General features: G+C 37.7%; 1 protein-coding gene across 1 annotated transcript in view; it reads left to right on the forward strand.

Moving 5' to 3' along the window:
• LOC121321056 (AF4/FMR2 family member 3-like) overlaps positions 1-20,819 on the forward strand; it is a 50,768-nt gene extending 29,949 nt beyond the window's left edge. The window contains exons 2-14 of the mRNA XM_041259968.1: positions 3,740-3,914; positions 5,411-6,472; positions 7,617-7,735; positions 9,122-9,140; positions 9,345-9,563; positions 9,776-9,900; positions 11,186-11,249; positions 11,637-11,773; positions 13,433-13,504; positions 14,508-14,601; positions 16,782-16,831; positions 17,298-17,527; positions 20,467-20,819. Of these exons, the coding sequence (XP_041115902.1) occupies positions 3,747-3,914; positions 5,411-6,472; positions 7,617-7,735; positions 9,122-9,140; positions 9,345-9,563; positions 9,776-9,900; positions 11,186-11,249; positions 11,637-11,773; positions 13,433-13,504; positions 14,508-14,601; positions 16,782-16,831; positions 17,298-17,527; positions 20,467-20,591 (2,484 nt within the window). The 5' untranslated portion in view covers positions 3,740-3,746 and the 3' untranslated portion in view covers positions 20,592-20,819. The remainder of the gene's footprint in view (positions 1-3,739; positions 3,915-5,410; positions 6,473-7,616; positions 7,736-9,121; positions 9,141-9,344; positions 9,564-9,775; positions 9,901-11,185; positions 11,250-11,636; positions 11,774-13,432; positions 13,505-14,507; positions 14,602-16,781; positions 16,832-17,297; positions 17,528-20,466) is intronic.
• The last annotated feature ends 1,325 nt before the right edge of the window (positions 20,820-22,144 follow it).

Genomic DNA, 22,144 nt, shown 5'->3' on the forward strand with positions numbered 1-22,144 from the left:
AACCTGTTAGTACCAATGTCATTGAGTGCACATGTATGTATATTAGAAGTGCACAGCTCTCCCTTTGTGGAGAATCTCATATGGTGCCGTCACAGATTGGCTTGGTGGGTGACGTCAGACCAGGGAGGAGACAGACACAGACAGCACTGGGATATGAGAGAAAGCGCTGGTGCGCAGATTTATTGAAAAATACAAAATTTAAACAGAGACAAAACACTTTACCGAAACAAAACGGCACAGTTCACAAAATAGACAGACACGAAACAAAAACAAGTATCGTTTGCAATTGCTTTATAATATTATCGACTCTGTTGTCTCACGACCCACATCTCTCACTCCGCCTCTGAATACACACTCCCCTATCAGCCAAAGCTGCTTGTTTTATGTGGTCGAGGGATTAATCACTACCTTGTTTATCCTCCAACCACATTTGGCACAGGGTTTCTCATACGCGTGGTAAACAGCCAGTTTCCTCTGGATTTTCTCTCAACAATGCAATCCCCCCTGCTCTATTTTTAAACCCAAAATCCTCTCTCTGCCGCTGCATCAACAAATTCTTTCAAGTGCCAATATTAACCTTGTTTCTTTGCTTACAAACACTCTAGCTTCCGTTGGCAGCAGGATCATTGATTGTGAAAATCTTTCTGTCTTTTTAAAATCTTCGGAACGCCTTCTTTTCAAAACTCTAACAATTTCAAACAGCCTTTTTTGTGAATCACCCAATATATCCCCTCATCCTTCAAGGCCAGGAAACTTTGCTTCATGATATCTCACCATGCACCCTTGAAACTTACTGGTTTATCGGGACCTGTTTTAAAAACTTCCACGCTACCTTCAATGTTCCGTTTCCCTCTCACTCCACCTCAGTTATCGCCTCATTCATTCGTGTTCCTTCAAAACAGTCACAAAAAAGTGTCTTCCATCAAAGTAGGTGCTTCAGCCATTACATTTTTTCATAAACTTATATTCGGTGCTCCCAGCCCTTTTCTCCTTAACTCTCAACTCTCCTTACTCCTTAAAGTGCTCCAGCGCTCCAAAGCGGCTTCCTCCCTAATTCGTTTGCCTATCACGTCAGATATTCTTTCTCGGTATATCTTCACTCTCAGAGCCAGGTACCACTCTGCTTCACTCAGTAAAACTCTTGAACCTATTTTTCTACTGACTTTTTCTGGTTTTTAAGATGCTCTGAGTTTACAGTATCTTCTCATTCCTTCATTCCCTCGCTTCACCCTTGCATTAACAACCTGTCCGTTCTCTCTTCAGACACAATTTTTTTTTAACATAAAAAGAACTAAAATTGGCCATGGCGTCAAAGTCAATCTCGTCTTTTACTTTAAATGAAATATTCACCTAAGTCCCTAAGAATCCCTTCTCTCCTTCCTCCATCTCCAAACTCTTCAGGGAGCCTCAAGTGGGGACCCCCTTTTTTTGAACAAAAAGAAAACTATCATCACTCGCCACTGGTTCATTTACCATCTTCATCAGATTCTGTCCAGGTGTGTATTCCCAACAGACAATTCATTCTGAATCGGAGCAGCCTCTGCAGCTTCCCGCAAGGAGTCTCTGACCACCTTATTAAACACCTAGGGTGGTGGTCGTCCGAGGCATATCAGCTATACATCAGAACTAACACTTCCGATCTCAGAAAATCACTCTGTCCCTAGTTTCAGAGTGCCTGCCAGGAGGAAAGGCATTTTGTTAGCCCTGGATTCCCAGAGGTTTATTTCCCTTGTGAGTTAAGGGTTTTACTTTCCTTTCCTGCTTGCTACACATTTTTCACTCTCTTGAGTGGGCAAACTATATCGATATTGAGTCTCTCGTCAGATCCTTTTTTTTTGGGGGGGGGGGGGGGGGGGGTCTGCTGCTCGTACAACAGCCAGGCAGACCTGCAGCTGGTATCAATCAGTAATCCATCTCACTCTACTCCTTATCTGCAGCATTGACACCTATCTGGATATTATTTTGGGTGTCTCCTGCCTTGTCTGATGGCCAGGCACGAGATCTTCGATCCAGATAGGTGAAATGCCAAAATTCGTTTTGTTCATTCCTCGCATGCTGCATCGATAAAATACTGTGTTTTTACCTAATCGATAGCGTTGTGGGGTTTGTCCTGAACTATTGAACTTTGCATAGTACCAGATAGCATGTTTTAAAATGAAAATACATGTTTGCTAAAATATATGCTTCTTTCAAAGCTGTACATTTTAGACCTATATGATGAATGGTTGTGCATGGTGAACAAAATGTTTTCACAAAATGTTATCTTGTTAGCTACAATCACTATAAATACATCACATTCATAACTATTAAACACTCAATAGGGTTGAATTTCAAAATACTAAAAGAAACTTAATAAATTCGATGAGAAATGTATCAACTAGAAGACATTGAAAAATACTTCTAGTCAACATATTTGTCATTGAATTTGTGAAGTTATTTTACTATTTCTAAATTTAAAATACCTTTTTACTAGAAATGAATTATGTAAATAGTAAAATTTAATGGTTTAATTGAGTAAAATGTAAATAGCACTAGTCATGTTTATTTACTTTGTGCCAGCTTATGTTCAGCTATTAGGTACACATTAGTAAAGCAGGCATGCGAGTAAACAGGAGCAGAGCATAAATGGAATCATCAATAAAAGATACACGGTTCAATTAAATGGTGTTTAATTGCTATGCAGTGGAAAAAAATAATGATTAAAAAGTATGTTAAAACATTCAGATTTATCAGCTCTAAGGCTAAGCACTACCTTACTATACCTATACTACTTAAATATTACTGAATGGTGCTTAGTGTACTACTTCTAAACACTGCAAATAAATCATTTAAGATAATGATTTTAGACTATTGTTTGATTCACACAAAGTAATCTGCAATCGTCATGGTTTGACTCTGAACTGCCCTTCCAGGCTGGCCTCAGCACTCAATCAAAGCAAAAGGTAAAACTAACCTAGATAAAGTTCTGGGCAGTGTTCTTGTCTACTTGACTTCTTGTAAGTTTTGAATTGGCGCAACCAATGATCTATTCAATAAATAACAGCACTAAAATAAATGGTTCTCAATATTTGCTGTATTGCAAGAAATAAAAATTAATGTTTTTTGCAATTCATTCTCAATTTGTTAAATGACTGTATAAATAATTGTTTAAGAGAATGTTTATAAATAGTCCTTAAACATTCCTTAAAGCAGCCTTTTTGTGAAACCTTTCGTGAATTCCTTAAAAAAAAAAAAAAAAAAAAAAACATTTGTCCAACATTGAATAAGACAGATATATAATTAATGGTTTGGATACATTAAAAATAATAGTATAGACAGGTCATATCCAAACCAATATTTAGGAAAGCATTGTGCTACTTCAAATAATTAGTGTAAATTGAAAAAATCTCTCCAGCTATTTTTAATGGTTCATTAAAATACTATACTGCAACAAGAAGGCAGAAGAGGTTGCTACAACAGAGTGAGAAAGATAATTTTATTCTAACGCCATTTAACTTAACAGTCATGTACTGAATACAGCTACGGATGTTAAAATGTAAGGTAACCACTGAAAACATTTTGCTGCTAACAGAATTCAGAAATCTAACTTGAAGCTAGTTCTTTGTAAGTATAGCGGTGTTGTATTACAATCAAGGCTGTCTTAACTGGTATATGTGCCCAGAGTAGGTGGTTTGCCAAAGCTAAATTTAAGAGAAGCAAAAAAGGGGAGAAAAAATCAAGTTTTCCTGTTGATTGGCAGTGCTTCGATGCAGCAGCGGCGGCAGCAGCAGCCCAATGGCAAGAGATCAAGACATTCCAGTGAAAGTTCCAGCACCTCCAGTGACTCAGAGAGCAACTCCCAGTCAGACACAGAGAGTGAAAACAGCTGCAGTGATACCGATGGCAGCAAACCTCTACACAGCTCTAGCCCAGAGGTAAAAACCCATTTCTTAAAGCTTAAAGAAGAAGTGTACTCTTGTTAGCAAGCTAAATGTCTTGTACGAAAATGACTTAACACTAGAGAGAGCATGCTAAAGGGGTTATCAGTAAACAAAGTCACCGGCTGAAACTCAAATAAAAATAAATGCACTCTACTGTTCCCTACTGAAAAAGCTTTTTTGAAGACTGTTTTTTAAGTTTGCTGTCATAATTTTCTTTTAATAAATCAAAAAGCCGTGTCTTGAAAAGTTTAATGAATACCAAATGGAATGTATATATTCGGAATACAGGACCATTATATAATGTTTAAGCAGTTGTTCAAGATACATTTTTTAAATGTTATTATGTACTATGTTATTGTTGCAGTTTTTTTAATTATTATTATACACTATGTTATTTATTTATTTTTTTTTACCTTAGCTGAACTGAAACTACTGATATGTAAAATATAAAGCATGTACTGTGATGCCCAGTAAGAGACTTTGCTTTATAGCAAGTCACACCTCTGCTACTGATTGGCAGTTTTTGAATCACAGGGCTAACAGAGGTGTGCTGGTAACTGCCAATTGCCTTAATCACTGCTGACTGTTGACAACATATACAATCTCTGTCTCAGATTTTGATGGCACCAAAAGAATGCGATAAATAATACATGTGTACACACAATTAAGAAAATATTGTACTGCAGCATACTGGTGTTTTAAATAGCTTTGGGGTGTAGTATTTATCACTAGAAGAAGCTAAGAAAGACTGATCAACTTTCCCATTTATATTTTGCTTTCTGAGCTATACCCATGTTTGAAAATGCCACGGATAACCTCCTACAATGTATTACTGTTGCAGGTAGTAGCTGGAGCATGCCCATTTGGATTACAGAAAACATATAAAGGGGGTTGTGTCTCTGCAGCTGTAACTGCAGAGTGTACAGAGTTTAAGCTGAACAGTTAACAAAGTCTGCATTCTATTGAAGAAGACTGCACAAAAGGCTAAACTATGTAGTCAACAAAAATCTATGGGTTTTGTAATATTGAACAGGATTACACATACTGCAGCTTTAGACTTGCACATCTCTGAATGCCGTAGTACCATGCTCTCATTAAATCTTTGACAATGATTCTGGCTTTAGTACAGTGCCTCCTCATTATTTTTCTTATAGAGCAACTTGGTATGAAATACCACGGTTACCTGCCTAACTAATCTATTCTTTGTGGTGTTTAGAAACACTGTGTATAATTTTCTGTTTCAGTCATTCCATCCTGGTGACTTTTTTAAACCCCTGTGGTCTCAATTAAGCTCTTTGAGAAATGTCTTATCTCTAAGCTTTTACACCAAAGTCTAATCATTAACGTTTTCCCCTGGAATTAACCTGAGAGTGTTGCACATGAACAGGGTAATGTTTCTTTCTGTCTGCTGGATGTTTCCATGTTTCCATACTGAATTAAATACATGCAGTGGAGTAGTTTAATCTAACTTGTATTTGTTTTTATTTTAGCCAAAACAACCATCATCTACTAAGTGGCAGCTGGATAAATGGCTTAACAAGGTTAGCCCACCCAACAAGAACACAGTCATTAACCATGACAGTGGTCTCTACGATTTAAATAATACAAAAGAATTAACTTCACAGTTCAAATCAGACCATGTGCACAGTGGTGAAGACACTGTGCTGCACTTGGCTGAACTCAAAGAAAGAGAGAACCACATCCCAAGCACAGCCGCGTTGAGGCCTAGGGTCGCGCACAAAGCCCCGCGGCCTAAAAGCGCCACACAGAGACCGTCATCCATCACTGAAGCCAGCCCTCAGAAGAGCGCACTTTGTAAAAAGCAGACAGGAAGGACAGAGACATCTAGTGGGTATAAACTGAACTGCTGGCTGAAAGCTGTGGAGCACAGCACAGAGAATGAGGTCCCGGAGTCTAGCTTGGAGGTACAGCCCAAACAAAGGCCTCACACAAACAACTCTGGCAAAAGGAAAGATTTAGAGGCTGAGAAGAACAGACAGAAGGGACCAGTCAAAATTATTCCAAAATCCAAGGAGTTTATAGAGACTGAATCTTCCTCCACTTCAACCTCCTCCTCTTCCTCTTCATCTTCCTCTTCATCGTACTCCTCAGATTCAGACTCGGACGTGGACAGAGATAACCCTCCCGTTGTAGCTAAAGTCCCAGCCGACTCCACCTCTCCCGCCTGCAGCCTGAGGCAGAGAGAGTGCCGGAGTAGATGCCTGGGCAGGGTCAGGGGCTCTGGTAGAGCGCGCTCAGTATACACCAGAGTGACTGGACAGCTCAGCAGCAGCTTGGAAGAACAGTTCTATACTTTAGTGCCTTTCGGTCGCAACGAGCTGCTCTCGACCCTCAAGGACACTGAGGAGCTCAAGTCCCTCCTGGTGAAGATTGACCTGACCCTCCTGACCCGAGTCCCAAGAGAGGTCACTAGAGAGCTCTCTGCCTTCAAGATAGAGAACGAGAGCAAGGAGACCAGCATGAGGCACGAGAATAACTCTGTAAACCACCCTGCAGAGATGGATCCTGAAAAAAGCAGGAGGAAACGGAAGGTTAGTATTTGGATATTTCCTTGAATGTTTAGAAAAACAGTACCATAGTTTCAGGGATTGCCTACCATACAGAAAGTTTGTAAAACACCACTGGGATCCCACTATAATAATAGTCTATTAGCGTAAAGAAAATGCAATGGATTTTGAACATTAGTAGCACACTGGTCTGGAACTGATATTGTATGCTAGAATTTAAATAGATAAACAGTGTGCTTTGTGTCATACTATTACCAAATCTTTGGTATGTAAAAATATAGAATGTCACCAAAAGTGAAGCACCATTCTACCAATTAATTGATAACACCGTGTAAAAATTTTTTTTTTTTTTTTTGTTCCTGGGTAGTAAGTGTTATTTCCTAATTGCTTTTGTCTCAAAAGTATAGAAAATGGCTATTATTCCCCACAAACTTTGCTTTTGTGACCAGGACAGTGATATTTCAAAATATCACTATTTCCAGTGGGAAAATGGGCAATTGTGTGTCTTTTCGTTCACATAAAGTCAGAAAAAAACAACATATGAATCCAAATTAACATGTATTTATGCTAAAGTAATACAAAAATGACTACAAAAGATATAGAAGTGAGTAGCTTTTTGAGAGTTACGATTATACTGTACTTACAGTATAATCGTAAATCTCAAAAAACTACTCCTAAATCTTTTGTAGTCAATTTTGTATTACTTTAGTATAAATACATGTTAATTTGGATTCATATGTTGTTTTTTTCTGACTTTATGTGAACGAAAAGACACACATTTGCCCGTTTTCCCATTGGAAATAGTGATATTTTGAAATATCACTGTCCTGGTCACAAAAGCAAAGTTTGTGGGGAATAATAGCCATTTTCTATACTTTTGAGGCATAAGCAATTAGGAAATAACACTTACTACCCAGGGGAACACATGTGTTACATTACTAACAACGATTTGCACACAATGTACACGGCCCTTAGTATTGAAACAACACATTGTCGTTGAAGATCATTAGGCTTAATTCTGCAAAGCAAATGGAACACACTGCCCGAACATGATTCAAACCATGCTTGCATGACAAACCACCCTACTGTCCAAGTGGCTTTGCATTTACTAGGCGAGCCACTGGGGCCTAGGTCATAACACTTCTATATGTGCCGACATGTTTTTCAGTGTGAAAATGGAGTTGTAGGCAGCAAGAGGAATCACACAGACAAAGAATCTTCTGCAGCCTTCACCTTTTCCGATAGCAACACACCTATGACAGCTTACACAGATATCAGCATCCATGAGTAAGTCTGGCTTTCTGCTCTTTTCACGGAACATACCACAGTATTACCAAAAACAAATTTGCTATTTATCTGACTGGAATGGGCTCTTCTGACGTGTGCTTTTACACATGCTGGTAACTTAAAGAGTAAGTAGCAGGGTTCCGAAAAATATAGCGTTACACGCCCCCAGATGTTGCTACAACTTTTTAAATAACGTAGCTGTAATTTTTCTTTTCATTGTTAACATCCTGCCAACCTTTTACACTTATAACTCTAAAGTCTGTTTCAAAGCTCTTTTCAAAATGGCCACTTTAGCGCACTGACAGTGTAAGGATTATTGCCCACATTGTTAAACAGGCAACACAGCAATAATGATCCACGGTGTGGTACGGAACAGAAAAGACAGCACTTGTTGTTATGTTTCTTTTTTTAATCTTACTTCCTGCATTCATTTAGCAGATAGATCTCAAACCTTATTTATTTACACCTTCTGGTAACAATTGGACGGTACAGATGGTAACTGATCAATGCACATTTTGTTATGAGTTTAAAACTGTAAATTCAACTATTCAATTTCCATTTAGTACAAATAATTTTAAAATAATAAGGGCACTTTAGTGTTAAGAGTCCCAGTATAAAGGACAGATATGGAGGTACGACTGGAGGAATTTGTTTAATACAAGAGATTGAGGGGAGCTCTGTGTAATTAAGCTTGTGCAGTCCAAATATATGGCCATGTGGCTATTGTGTCAGTCAGGATAATGTTGTGTTTGGTGTCATAATGATCCGTATGTAAGTTTAACTCACCAGCAGAGAGCAGGCATTTCTATGGGCATCATGGAGAAGCTCCTATTTACTCTTGATTGATAAAGTAATTTTTCATACAATGGACTTGTTACTGGTGGACAGGTTTCAAAGCTTCACAGAAACAAAGCGTTTGCTGGCTCTGAAATGCGCTCAGTGCTGTGTTTCACCCATTCTACTGCCAGTTTTTCAATGCTAATAATTACAGATTCCTTGGGATAGATTGCTGTTGATGTTCTGTTGCGAGCGAAGACATTTCACGTCAAGGGAGGTTTAGAGTGCCTGCTCGCTTTATTTTAAATTTATTTAAATTTCTCTTCCAGTAACAATATTGCACTCCCACAATTTCTGCTATTCTGGCCAAGTCGCAGAGTTACAAACTGACAGTGTTATGAAACAGACAAGAAATGTATAATTTGGCTTACAAAAATGTTATCAGCAATGATAACACAATGGTTTTGGAACCCATGTTGCTCAGTTGTCCTTATGGCACCACAATAGTACTAAACTGGTGCTAGAATGAATAACCATTTTATGATGGTTAATATCATTGTGATACCATTGGCACAATATGCTAAACATATACAAAATTGTTCACTGTAGGTGCCATTGTGCTATATTAGTACAGAATTAATGCAGTGCTACTGTAGATGTTTTGGGAAAATGTACAATTATAAAGCTCATTTCAGGAGCTAAATACACATTTGTTCATATTTTCCTCTTTCACAAAGTCTTGGAATGCATTATAATTAACCTTTTAGTTCTGCATTGATAATATTTGTTGGAAACGTGCTTCAGGAATTCAGACATAAATGTCTCCTCATAGATGAAACTGTCTCTTTCCTTCAGCTTTCCAGAAGCATTTAGTAAAAGTGACAGGAGGCTTCTGTCCCCGCTGTCCCCAATGTCTGACCAGTCAGAACACAGATTGAACTGCTGTGACTTCAGCTCTTTAGGCAGATTGAGCGACAGCAGTGGGTTGGCTCCTGGCTCTGTCTGCAAATACCGTAAGCAGGAGATCAAATCCCCCGCGCCAGAGATGAATGTAAGTCAACTCCACGGGTACTGCATTTGATTGCCATTGATGGACAGTCAGATTTATGTACGTGAGTGCACAAGATCTGACCAGAGGTGTTTTACAGGGTTTTACACCTTATTTTTATGCTTTGACATCCTTCCTAATTGTATTCAACCAGCCCCACCTATTTATATGAACAAAGAGTAATGAATCCTTATTGATCTTTGCTTTGTGTGCAGAAAATGCACCATGTGGTTTTGGAGAACATCCACCTCGGCAGTAGCCAACAAAGCAAACGTGAGCCATGGACTGTGCCCCAGTGGCAGAGGGATTCCGGGAGACATCTGTTGCATTTTGATGATGTGTAAGTGTGAAAAAAAAAACAAAAGGCTTTTAAGTTTGACATTTGCGGTCCTGCCTATTGAAGCTTAGAGTTAGAAAATACTTAAACATGTATTGAATAGTAGCCTGTCTACACAATTGCTGTACACATGTTGTCTATATTCCCTTCAGGCATTGTGTGCACAATTGTACCATGTTAAGTTTCCTGTCTATGCATCTATTTTATAATGTATATATGTTTTGTTTTGTTTTTTAAGTTATGGCAGGGCAGCTTCTTGAGCTCCATAGAGTTCACTAAAAAAAGTGGTTCGCAGTGAGGTCTGCATGTACATAACTGTGTTCTAACTGCTTCTAAATCTTTCTTTAGTCCTTGGCTTTTAATTTATTTTTTTATTTTTTTAGCTGCTCAGGTGATTCTCATACCTTTCTTTGGACGTCCACTTCCTTAAGCGTTTCAGTTGTATTTGTTCTGTGGTACTTCTTGGTTATTGCTCTGATTGTGGATTTTGGTATTCCACATTTCTTTGATACTGTTCTATAGCTATTTCCTTTGTTGTAGTTTGTTTTACGAGTGCTCTTCTCAAACGTGAATTCAAATGTTTGAAATAATGACCTTTTTTTATGGTTATTGAACTCTGTGTATCATTGGTTTTTCATCTCTTGACTTTTCATAGATTTTTGTGACTTCGTAGACTTAGTTTCATCCCTGCTGCGGTAATTTCATAAAGACTGTTTGTTTCAAAGTACTTTTGTATGCAAATATACTGTGGAGTGCACAGGGAAGGCAGCAGCAGGGCTGGTAGGTGACGTAATCACACACAAAGACATGAGCCCGATATACGCTCCTTGCAATAGAGCTGGCCCGTTTATATAGCGGAATCGGCCCTCCGCCTGTGTGTGGATTGCCTCACCCTGTGTGATGCACGTGCCTGCTTATGTCAAGATCTCTACAATACGAATCTCATTATAATATCTAAGTTTAGCTCTTGCCCTTGATGTATCATCGTTTTTTGCTGATTTATGACTTCGGTTTGTTCCTGTTATTTTACACATGCCTCTCACTGATGTAGATTCAACTATAGTTCACAATCAGAGCAATAATCAAGATGTACCGTAGTGATTTGGTTTTGTTTTTTTTTTTATAAAGATTGCTTTTTAAACTACCAGAAATTGTATATTTTGGTCTCACATTAATTAGTGGCTAATGTTCACTAAAACATATTTAGTGTAGGGTGCCAATATTGTATATATGTATATATATATATATATGTTTTTGTTGGTTTCATTTATCTGCCTTTATTCATTAGAGCACACAGTGCAGATTATTACATGCAGGAGGCTAAAAGGATGAAGCATAAAGCTGATGCAATGGTGAGTCAAAGTATTTGTTTATACTATAAGCACTATTCATTATGAAGTAGGTGTAAGAAAAGGTTTTAATTGAGATATAAATGCCTGCCTGCTTTGGTTGGTTGTTGGTGGGATACACAATGCCCCAGGGTGTATATAAAGAACAAAATTCTGTAATTCATTTTTTCCCCCTGTGATGCAAAATAATTTATATGAGAGTTAGGCCTGCACACAAAGTCAGGGCGCATTTATTTTCAGTACTTTAGTTCTTCACTATTTCAACACCAGTATGAAATAAAACTTTTATATATAACAGCACATTGTAAAAACTGTACTTTGAGCAATTGCTACAATTCTTTTAGAGCAGAATGAGTACATTGACTATCAATGCAATGTTTTCTTGAACAGTGTGACAAGTTTGGAAAGGCAGTGAATTACATTGATGCGGCACTGTCGTTCATTGAGTGTGGGAAGGCAATGGAAGAAGGCCCGGTTGAAGCAAAATCACCATACACCATGTACTCTGAAACTGTGGAGCTAATCAGGTAGGCGGACATCAGTGGAAGGAGGCATTACTTTGACTGGCCAAGCCAGTTCCTGTTGTCACGCTGCATATGCTGCTCTTCTACTTCTTCACAACAGCTCAAATGAGTGAAAAACAAGTTTAATTTTCATATTTCTTATTCGCACTTGCAACATTATTTCTTGTGCTGAATATCTTTTGGTTCTTTAACAGTTTTTTTTTTATACTTTCATTTGGATATATAGATGGTAAAAATACACCTTTATACAGTTTAAAGTTACTGTTGCTTCTTGGTACCTTGTCACTTACTATTGTGACACTTCGGGTTGCCCTGTGGGTATTAAAATATGATAGCACTGCATGTGTTGAGCGTTCATACTGAAAATAGCAATGAAAACATATATGCAGACCAACATAGACTATAGTCTTGCACATTCATAGACTTTTCAATTGATTAATGGTGGAAATGGTTGAAAGCTAAAGGGTTGGGCAGTTTATTTTAAATCTTTAGGAACTACACCTTGATGTATGATGCAGTCTTCTGATACTACTGGGTACTACTTTGCACTGAATAGTTTTTGTACTTATGTGTTTCTGAGTGACAGCAGTACTTGGGTAGAGCAGACATAGCAACAAAACAGTACTTGTAAGGATAGTTAATGGCAAATTGGTGCCATTTCCTTAGAACCTCAACCAATTATGTCCAAACTCGTTTACTTGTGACCTAAGCCAAATGCCAGTGCATTATAAACCACTGTGCCACCTTGCCTTCTTAGAGTGTAGGTGAGTGGAGTTTGTTCAGATTCTGAGCTGAAACATGCCCTTAAGGCCCACAGGCAAGCATGACATCTTCTGAACTAACAACACCCTCACATATCGGTATCAAATCTGTTATTGGAAAGCAGTGGGTTTAGAGCTGAGCTCTCCCTTTATTTGTTGTACAGTTGGCTTAGAAAAAAAAAAGCTATGTCACCTTGTCTCTTTTTTAAAAGTGCATTATATTTGTGTTGATAGAAATTACAGTTACAGGAAAGTTGTAGAGAAGGTAGATGTATACAGTTTTTTGTCCATATTGACTACTTTTATTACAATCACCTGTCTTTTAAAAACTGTGACATAGTGGTCTTAGATTCCCTCAACTTTTGCCACACCATATAGTTCTATTGATTTCTTTATTCCTTTTTTTTCAGTGTCTAATAGTAGCCAAAAAAACATAATTGCATTAGACCCGGAATTATGTAGAATTGAATTAGAATTTATCTCAGATATTGTTTGAAATATTTGAAATACTGTTACTGGAATTAGTAGTTTCATGTTCATATTCATTTATATGTAGTTTTACATTTGCAACCCCAGGTGTTTATGTGCAGCAAAGTGTACTTTATCTAATTATTTTTGTATTTGTTGTATGTGAAACTATGTTAAAGACCTGCATTTGCAAAAGAAAAACATTTTTGTTCTTTTTTTTTCAATAGAATTTACCTGTATTATAGTCTGAAAAACAAAGACATCAACATCAAAACAATAAGGGACTTGGACATTGTAGTTATGGTCTTATATTTTTTTGTTATGAACCTCTTCTAGCAACAGAGCCATTGGAATATTTAAGGGATCCATGTTCTGTGAAAGCACAGTTTGTGGTTGCATGATTTGCTGAAATGCTATTCTCTTGCTTTGACAGATACGCTATGAGGCTGAAGAGCCACTCAGGTCCACGTGCCAGTCAGGAAGACAAACAGCTTGCTGTGTTGTGGTGAGTAAATCAATTGCTACCCAGCAAGACTTCCAGGAGGGGAAGGAGCTGACCTTTTCCTGGAACTCCATGCCTTCCCTATATACTAATAAATAATATGCTATTCTTGTTCCCTGTGTTGCTAAAACATTTTGTTTTGAACATTTTTAAGTTTCCAAACGCAATCTGACCATGTTGTTTTGTGTTACATATATTGGTTCAAGACAAGCAGATCAGCAGATAACCTTTATATCCTACATCTTTATAGATCTAGATACTAGAACAATGTCCATAATTTCAAAGTCTAAAAGTCAATAATACCAAAGCAACTGAAGTATATATTGATCTTTCCAATACAACTCTACAGAATTAAAAGTGACTGCTGTTGCTGGGCACGTAGTCACTTCCTGCGCTATCTCTCAATTTCTGTCCAATGGTCCAGCTGCAATCAGACTTTCAGGACAGGAAGTGAATGATAGCAAAATACAATAGGGTATGTACATTTTGTGTTTGTACTGGAAAAGTCGGTATATCCTGTATTAGTAGGGGTAAAAGTTTTAACCCCTTGGTTATTACTCTCCCTTATACTGTTCTGCTCATGACTAAAGACCTGTCAAGACTGCTTAAAGGTGCAGTAATGAATCAGTCAGAGATCAATCAGCCAGTTTATATCATAAACATTAAGCATAAACAAAACTAAACAAAGAAAAAAACTGAAAAAATGTAATTATCATAACAAGTTCCTACTATGTTTTAGCTAAAAAAAATGCATAAATAAATAAAACAAACAAACTAAACATTTAATTCACCAGCTGCAGGTAAACTTAATGTAATATTGACATTGTTTTTGAATGAAACTTGTATTATGTTATTTGACTTGAGAAAGTGTTTTATTGTTGAGTATTTTAAATTTGGATGGTTCAAATTATAAATCACCATGTCAATGATACACATACATTGTTTTCAATATTAATACACTGTTTATAAATGCATTGCTGTTCAAGAGAACTCTGTGTTTTTTCAGTTTCCGTTGCTTGGCACTTCTGTACTGGAGAATGTTCAGACTGAAGAAGGACCCTGCTATAAAGTATTCCAAAGCACTCCTTGACTACTTTAAGGTAGTAGAGGCTTTCTTTTTAAAACATCATCCCATTTTGATCCTAATGTACCCCACAAGTAGTTGCAACATCTGTATGAATATTTCCCTCTCTACCTTTGGAAAATGGTGACATATTTTCATTGCCACTGCTAGCAAACATAGGGTAAACAGATCCAATGCCATTCAGATGAACTGTACTATGATAATTATAAATGAAGGCTTCTATTACCACCTAGTGGTGGCTGTGTGCCACTGCTAGCTAACAAAATGTTTGGGAAGCTTTTTATAATTTACAGATTCGGGGGTAGATGTACTGTCATGGACCAGTCACAGCGCAAACATACCGCAATTTGCATATTTATTGCGACAGTTCGCATACATATTGTCATATGTGCTAAGAGAAAATATGTTAATGAAAAGAGTCAAAATATACTACTGTGTTTAAAATATTTGTTGCGTCATCTTCGCAGGATCGCCAGCATTGCGAGTCGTGCGGCATTTTTTTCTAATAAATAATGAAAGGCAGTTTAATCCCATTAGATTCTATAGTGGGGGCCCCACCTTCACTGCCAAATAAAAAATGTGTTTCTATCAAAAAGCTTCATATTCATAATCATACAGTAGCCCTTCACTAAATTGGACATATCTGTCCGACATCCGGTTTTAAAAAATACAATAAAATCACACGCATAGATTTGTATTTTAAATGTATAAATCATTCCACTGAAATAACACTAATGTGTGTGGGGTACGCTACACACTACATTATGTCAAAATATAAATCTGTATAGTAGGTATATACAGTACAGTAGTAAAATCAAATGAATGCCTAGCACACTTTCTTTTTACTTAAGCCTGTAGGATACCAGTAAAACAAAACAAGTCTTGCTGCTGCATTGTACACATTTTAGCATGTATTATTATTATTATTATTATTATTATTATTATTATTATTATTATTATTATTATTATTATTATTATTATTATTTTTAACTTGGCCTACTTAGTAGCTTAGACAGTTAACACAAAGTAGATCATGGTGCCTCACTGATAAGTTATGATACTTACAGGAGTGCAGTCAGTTCTCATCAATACAAATTTCAAGTGGCCAGCAACAAATTTTACATTATGCCACTAATTTGTATTATCATGAGTAGCCTATAAGCCAAATGTATACTGTCAGTTTTTATTGAAGTTAGTCAGTGGTGCAGTGCTAAGTTGTGCACAATTACAAACCACCTGCACATTAATAGAATAGGTGTGTTTCCTATTCCTAAACAGATGCTCACAATGAGCTGGAGGGGTTGGCGGCACATGTGTGCAGTCTATTGCTCCCAGCACATTGGGGGAAACCAGAAATGTCTTAGAAATTTGTTTTCAAGGCTTGTAAGTACACCCTGCTTTTAGGGAAAAATAGGTATTTGGGTGTTCGCCTCAAAAATGCATTGAGCACAATTGGCAACGCACGAGAAAAAGCGGACTGGGAAATGTCAGCAACAATTGTTTAAAGCGTGCTTTCAAAAGTTCTTAACAAAGTGATGTAATTGTAAAGGGTCGCAATTGCCGGCCGCTTTACATCTCAATGTAATATATGAGAACTCTAATTTTTGCGAATTTATACAGGAACGTCCATAATTACATGCAACTGAACTGCAAAGAAACTGCTGCCGCAAAACATTGCTAAAAAGTCTCCAACAGCATTGCACTAGTACATTTCACCCTAGACTTCCGACTTGTTTGCAACTGGTTTATGATCATTGCAACAGCCACAACACTTTAGTACACCTACCCCTAAATCAGGAATTATATTTGCAAAACAAATAATCATGATTATCAAAGTTTATTTAACTCCTTCATCAAAAAGTAACTTTACAGAAAAGTTGTCTTTACAAGGTCATGGTAACTCTATTAACTGGTCAGCTTCTTTTGAGTGGTAGTTTGAGTGTCTTAGACCTTCTTAGAACAGTGTTCAATTAACTCCAGAGTTACAGCTTTGTGAATAGGGCCCACAGTGCCCCAATAGGATGGGGATTACCATACCTATTTATCCTTTCTCAGAGTTTCTATGTTCATAATAAATATGCTAAAAGAATTTGCAGAAAAATTGTTTTCTAATTCAGTAAAAATGATTTTAAACGTGAGATAGCTGGACTTTTTTATGCTTCATCGTTTTTCTTTTTTTCACTTTCTCCCTCACAGAGCTCGGCCAAAGCTGTCAATGTACCATGCCCATGGAGTGGCAGTGGAAAGTGAGTGGAATTGTCTTTGAGATGAAATTGAACCTTTTTGCATTGAGCTAGTGTCAATCAGAGTAAGGAACTACAGGGGAGGGATGTTGAAGGTGGTTCACTACTGTTGTTACTGCACTTCTTTTGCATGCTTCATCCTACAAAAAAATTGTAAACAAAAGTATTTTTATGAGATTTGTAAATAAACAGATGAACAGCTTTATTTATTTATTTTTTTACATAAAAAACATATAGGACATTTTTGGTTGATAACATAACAGAATCTCAGTTAACATGGGTTACACCATTGTCTTGTGTTTAGATTTTCATTTTTTACTATCTTATAAGATTTTGTTGGATTTCTATGTGTTTGTATACCTAGTGACTTATACCACCATTGTGGTTTGGTCCCAAATTGACTTCAAACCACCTGTACGATGCTATCGCTGTGTGTAAGAAGGTGACCGGTTTATTCTGTGTGCCGTAGGAGCACTGGCACATCCTCACCGATGTCCCCCAGCCCATCCCCTGTTAGCTCTGTGGGGTCCCAGGGCAGCAACTGCGGCAGCACCACTGTACCTATGCCTTCCTCCTTGCTCATCACCATTCCCCAGCGCATCCACCAGATGGCAGCAAATCACGTCAACATCACCAACAGTGTCCTGTACAGCTACGAGTACTGGGAGATTTCTGACAACTTAGCCAAAGAAAACAAAGGTAGGTCTAACAACATTCAGGATAGACATAACAGGGCTTGAATTAAATGTATTTATCCATTTTTTAACAATTATTCTGCCCCCAATTATTACCCAATTTGAAACACCCATTTCAGATATCACCTCACCACTGCAACCTACCCACTCATCAGAATGACTGAAGAACCTAAGAAAAAAATGTTTCCAAGCTACTGAACCTTGGAGCTTCCCCTGATGATTTTTCTGTCTAACCCTGTGAGAGCACCAAGATCCACAACTCTGCACAAGCAGGATTCTCACCATGCCCGCATCACTCAACCTGTAGTACAAGGGGTAGGGCTTTGCCTAGGAGAACCACTGGGAATCTATTTTTTTACTTTACACAACAAAAGTTCAGGATTTCAGACCAGCCGATTAAAGCAGAAGCATGCACGTTCTAAGTCTTTTCAGAATCAGCTCAGGTGACATTTTGGCTGGAATAGGAATGAATGAATCAATCAAGCAATCTTTGTTTTATATAGCGGCTTTCATAGTGGACCACCATCACAAAGAGCTTTCCAAGATACAGTAAAAAAAATAAATAAAACAATGCATAATACATTAAATACAGTGAAAAATGCATAATACATTAAATATTTTGAAATATAATGCATAATACATTAACTACAAGGCTAGGATGTAAAAAGAATTTTAAAACATTGTGGATTCAAGAAAAAAAGTAGCAATGAAACAACAACTAATAACAGATATCAGGTTTAAAGAGTATGGAAAGCGAGAAAGAAGGAAATAACAGTATCAGTAGCAGAGGAAGGAGCAGGAAGATTAATATTAGCAGTGATTAAGAAATGGTCAAAAAGAGAGTGGGAAAGAAAGACAACAGTCTCCAAACAAAAATACAATAATTAATCCGGCACAGCTGTGCCACCTTCATGCACAAAAAGCTGTGCTCTCAACACCAGGTTATGGTGTGGTGCTGTGCTGGGTTGTGTAGTGCTGTGCTGTGCTGTATAGCTGCAGCTCCCATGTCAGTCCACTGCAACGAAAACTAAACAAACACAGAGCACTCCGACGCGTCATCAGTCAGCAACATAAGGTCAATGCTCACGCAACTCCACCCCGTAATCAACCCAGTGCACGGTCCCCAGTTGATCAGAAGGGATTTGTTTAGCAGCACTGCAGCCATGTATCCTCCGCAAGCTGTCCGACTTCCAGTTTCGGCGGAACACAGAGTTCTGTCATCTCGGAGACGGTATAACACTAATCTTGCCAAACATCCTTCCTGGTCAGGAGGCAGACTTGCATCTCAGATTACTTCTCTCTGCATCACAAAGAGATATCTGAGACGGAGAGATTGGAGCGGTCAAGACCTTGGTGATGAGCAGATCCTGCGCGAGTTATTCTTTTGTGGATGGTAGATAACAGCAAGGGTGAGGGACGTGGGAGAGGGGAGCTTGATGGAAAATGAAAAAAAGACTGGCAAAAAAAGAAATGAAGAAGCGAGCGCAGAATTTGCAATAACAGCAGTGTCCCAACCTTGGCCAGTGAGGCGAGGTTTGTCAAAGAGGGAATAGCCATTTGGGGTGGCTAGATGCAGCGAGTGCATGTCGTTTACAGAGTGCCAAGTTTCAGCTAGACAGGGAAGATCAAGATGGGCATCAGTTATGAGTTTACTGAGATGCAGAGTTTGTCAGAGAACAACAATTGAAAAAGGAGACTTTCAAACTTGTAGCAGGCAGCGTAGGGGGAGAAGGAGTTAGTAATGGTATCTGCAGCAGGTACTTACCAGTGTTCATTCAAGGAGAAGAGAAAGTGTGAGCACACTGTGTCCGGGGGATCCAGATGTTAGATGTCAGAGTGGGACTGCCACAGCTCAGACTGCCTTTGGACATGTGGCCCTTAGACTGCCACAGCTCAGACTGCCCTTGGACGTGTGGCCCTTTTACTGGCTGGTGCTTAGAACGGCTGGCGTTCTAAGCCACTGTTTGCCAATTTATATTGTCCTGCACATCTAGAGCTGGTCCAGTTTAAACGCTATCAAAATTCACTTCAATCTACCACAGCTCTGAACACTTTAGAGAATTAATAACTTCAACCAGCTGATGAAGTTACATCAGCAAACAAGCATTCAAATTGATTTACCAAACAAGCATTCAGATTTACTTACCAAACACTTTTGATTTCTTCCTTCTAACTGCAAGCAGCAACAGAATCCATGTACTAAACAGGTCAGTCGCTTCAATCAACTGGTTAGCCAAAGGAAAACACCTGCAGCATGTTACATAGTGATCTAAGCTGAAACAGTAATCGAGAACGATACATGACACACAGTAGGATATTACGTAGGTACAACATTTATTAAATACAAAACTCAGGGTGAGTCATACAGTGCAGGTTTGTGTCCTGGCTGTGCGAAGTCTCTGTTCACCTGACCTGTGTGGGGAGTTGCTATGGTGATGGGAAAAAACGACTGGGCACATTACAATTTAAAATGAATAAATAAATAAATTCTTGGTGGATTTATCCAATACAGCAGTGCTTTATTGAATTACCACTTACAGGTTTGTTTGAAAACACTAAAATGCATCATGAGTTGTTGGCGTGTGTGGAAAATTATGGGACCTGTAATTAGGGTTGCTATGCTTATAAGTGGTAAGAACATGTGTTTGAATTCAGTCAGAAACAATTACATTATTGTATAATTGAAGTATATGTGGGGAATCGGGTAAAATCAGGTTTTACCTATTTTATCACAGTCACACTTACATTTAAAGATACTTCAATTACATTATTTGGCTCCATTTATGGGTAAGATCGAGTTTAAATCTAATTTAAAAAAATTAAAAAATAAAAAATGTGGTGGTAGAAACCAGACTTTATTGGTATTACTTTAAATTAGGTACACATTTGCATGTAATTGATTATGCAAAGCAGGTTATTAATCCTTCCTTTTTTGTCTTCCAGAGTTCTTTAATGACCTTAATACATTGATGAGACCGCTGACGCTGCACAGTAGTATGACCCATCTAGTTCAGTACACCAGACAAGGACTGCACTGGGTAAGAAATAGCACTCAGTTGCCCCATTGACAACCAGACTGATTTTCAACTCAAATAAGAACTTGGTCTCTAGACACTGTGATACAGACAATATGTTTTCTACAAGAACACTACTGAACGTCACTGGATTCCACGGCATATCAGATGAAAACAAGGGATCCAATCTTTATTAGAAGTACACCTTCATGAAAGTGTTTCAGAACCCCCTGCAGTGTTTACATTACCTTTTCTGTCTCCTGTGATTTTCACCTTTTTTTTTCCAACATGTTCCCAATAGTTTATATTTTTTTTTTATTCACACATCATTGGTAAAAAAACAAAAACAAAAAAAAAAACAGAAATTCCTTATTTCAACATTCACTTGGTAAATGCTCCTCAGATTTATGACCCATGGCATCTGAATAAAATTTTCAAAAGAATTGCAATGTGTTTAAATATATAACCCTGCAATATGAACAATATGGGACACAGCAAAGGTAATTTAATGTATTTCTTGTAAACTTTGCAAGGTGATCTAGAACACGTTAAAAGTGACAATTCTGCAAAGTTTTTAAGTTGTTGGGGGGGGGGGGGGGGGAATACAAGACCTACAATGTCAGATCTTACCCATGGTGACAGAAATGTACTTGCAGGGAAATGCATCTTTTATATTGCAGAATACATTTTTACAACAAGCAAATCATTCATGTGAGCTAGAGACAGGCCATTTACGCAAAAGTTTGTGCTACACCTGACAGGTGTTTTTTTCTCTTTTGTTCCTCTCCTGTATGTATTTTTATGTATTTATCAATCTGAACAAGACTTCTGGGCTTTTAACTCCTCTAGTCCATAGTCCTGTTTTATCTTAAATACTTATTGCAACCTTATGTCTAGTCATAGCACCAAGAAATGTGTAGGAAACTGTCGATGTGTATAATTATTATTATTTTTTTTTTTTTGAAGTCCCTTTTTAATTCATTTTGAAAATAGTATCCCTTACTTGTTAGTCAGGAGCATCAATATATTTACTCAGAAATCTTCTTTACAAATTAGAACATAACATACTACAGTTCCCCATCTTTAAAAGGTGCAAGGCCACTTCAGTTTGGTTTAGATGAAATGAGAAATTAGCTTTGCATGATCATCTTTACTATAGCCTGAACGTAAATCAGAACAGCCCCGCAGGTCAGCTTCCCGTTTCTGAATATTTTTTAATTGGACAGAGTTGCAGGTTTCTATTTTGAATACATATTAAAATGTAAATACTGGCACTGAGATAGTTTTAAATGTATTACCAAGGTTATGAATATAAACCATATTACAGTTCAAAACAACAGGGAGTTACAGGACGGCAGCATTTAAATTGAATATACCCTGTCATCTATAATCAAACATAAAATATATTGTAAGTAATTACAGTATTCCGTCCTATATGTTAGATTATTGGTTATATAAAGACATGTAGAGGATACGCCATACTGTAGGGGTAGAGAGAGTTGTTTACAGTTGTCCAAATGAATGAAATAACCAGAGCACACTGAACCTTCATTGAGGATTCGGGTTATGTAACAAACACAATGTGTGGAAAAGAAAGTATGTTTATT

The sequence above is a fragment of the Polyodon spathula genome, chromosome 9 (assembly GCF_017654505.1).
Source record: "Polyodon spathula isolate WHYD16114869_AA chromosome 9, ASM1765450v1, whole genome shotgun sequence".
Classification (NCBI taxonomy): domain Eukaryota; kingdom Metazoa; phylum Chordata; class Actinopteri; order Acipenseriformes; family Polyodontidae; genus Polyodon; species Polyodon spathula.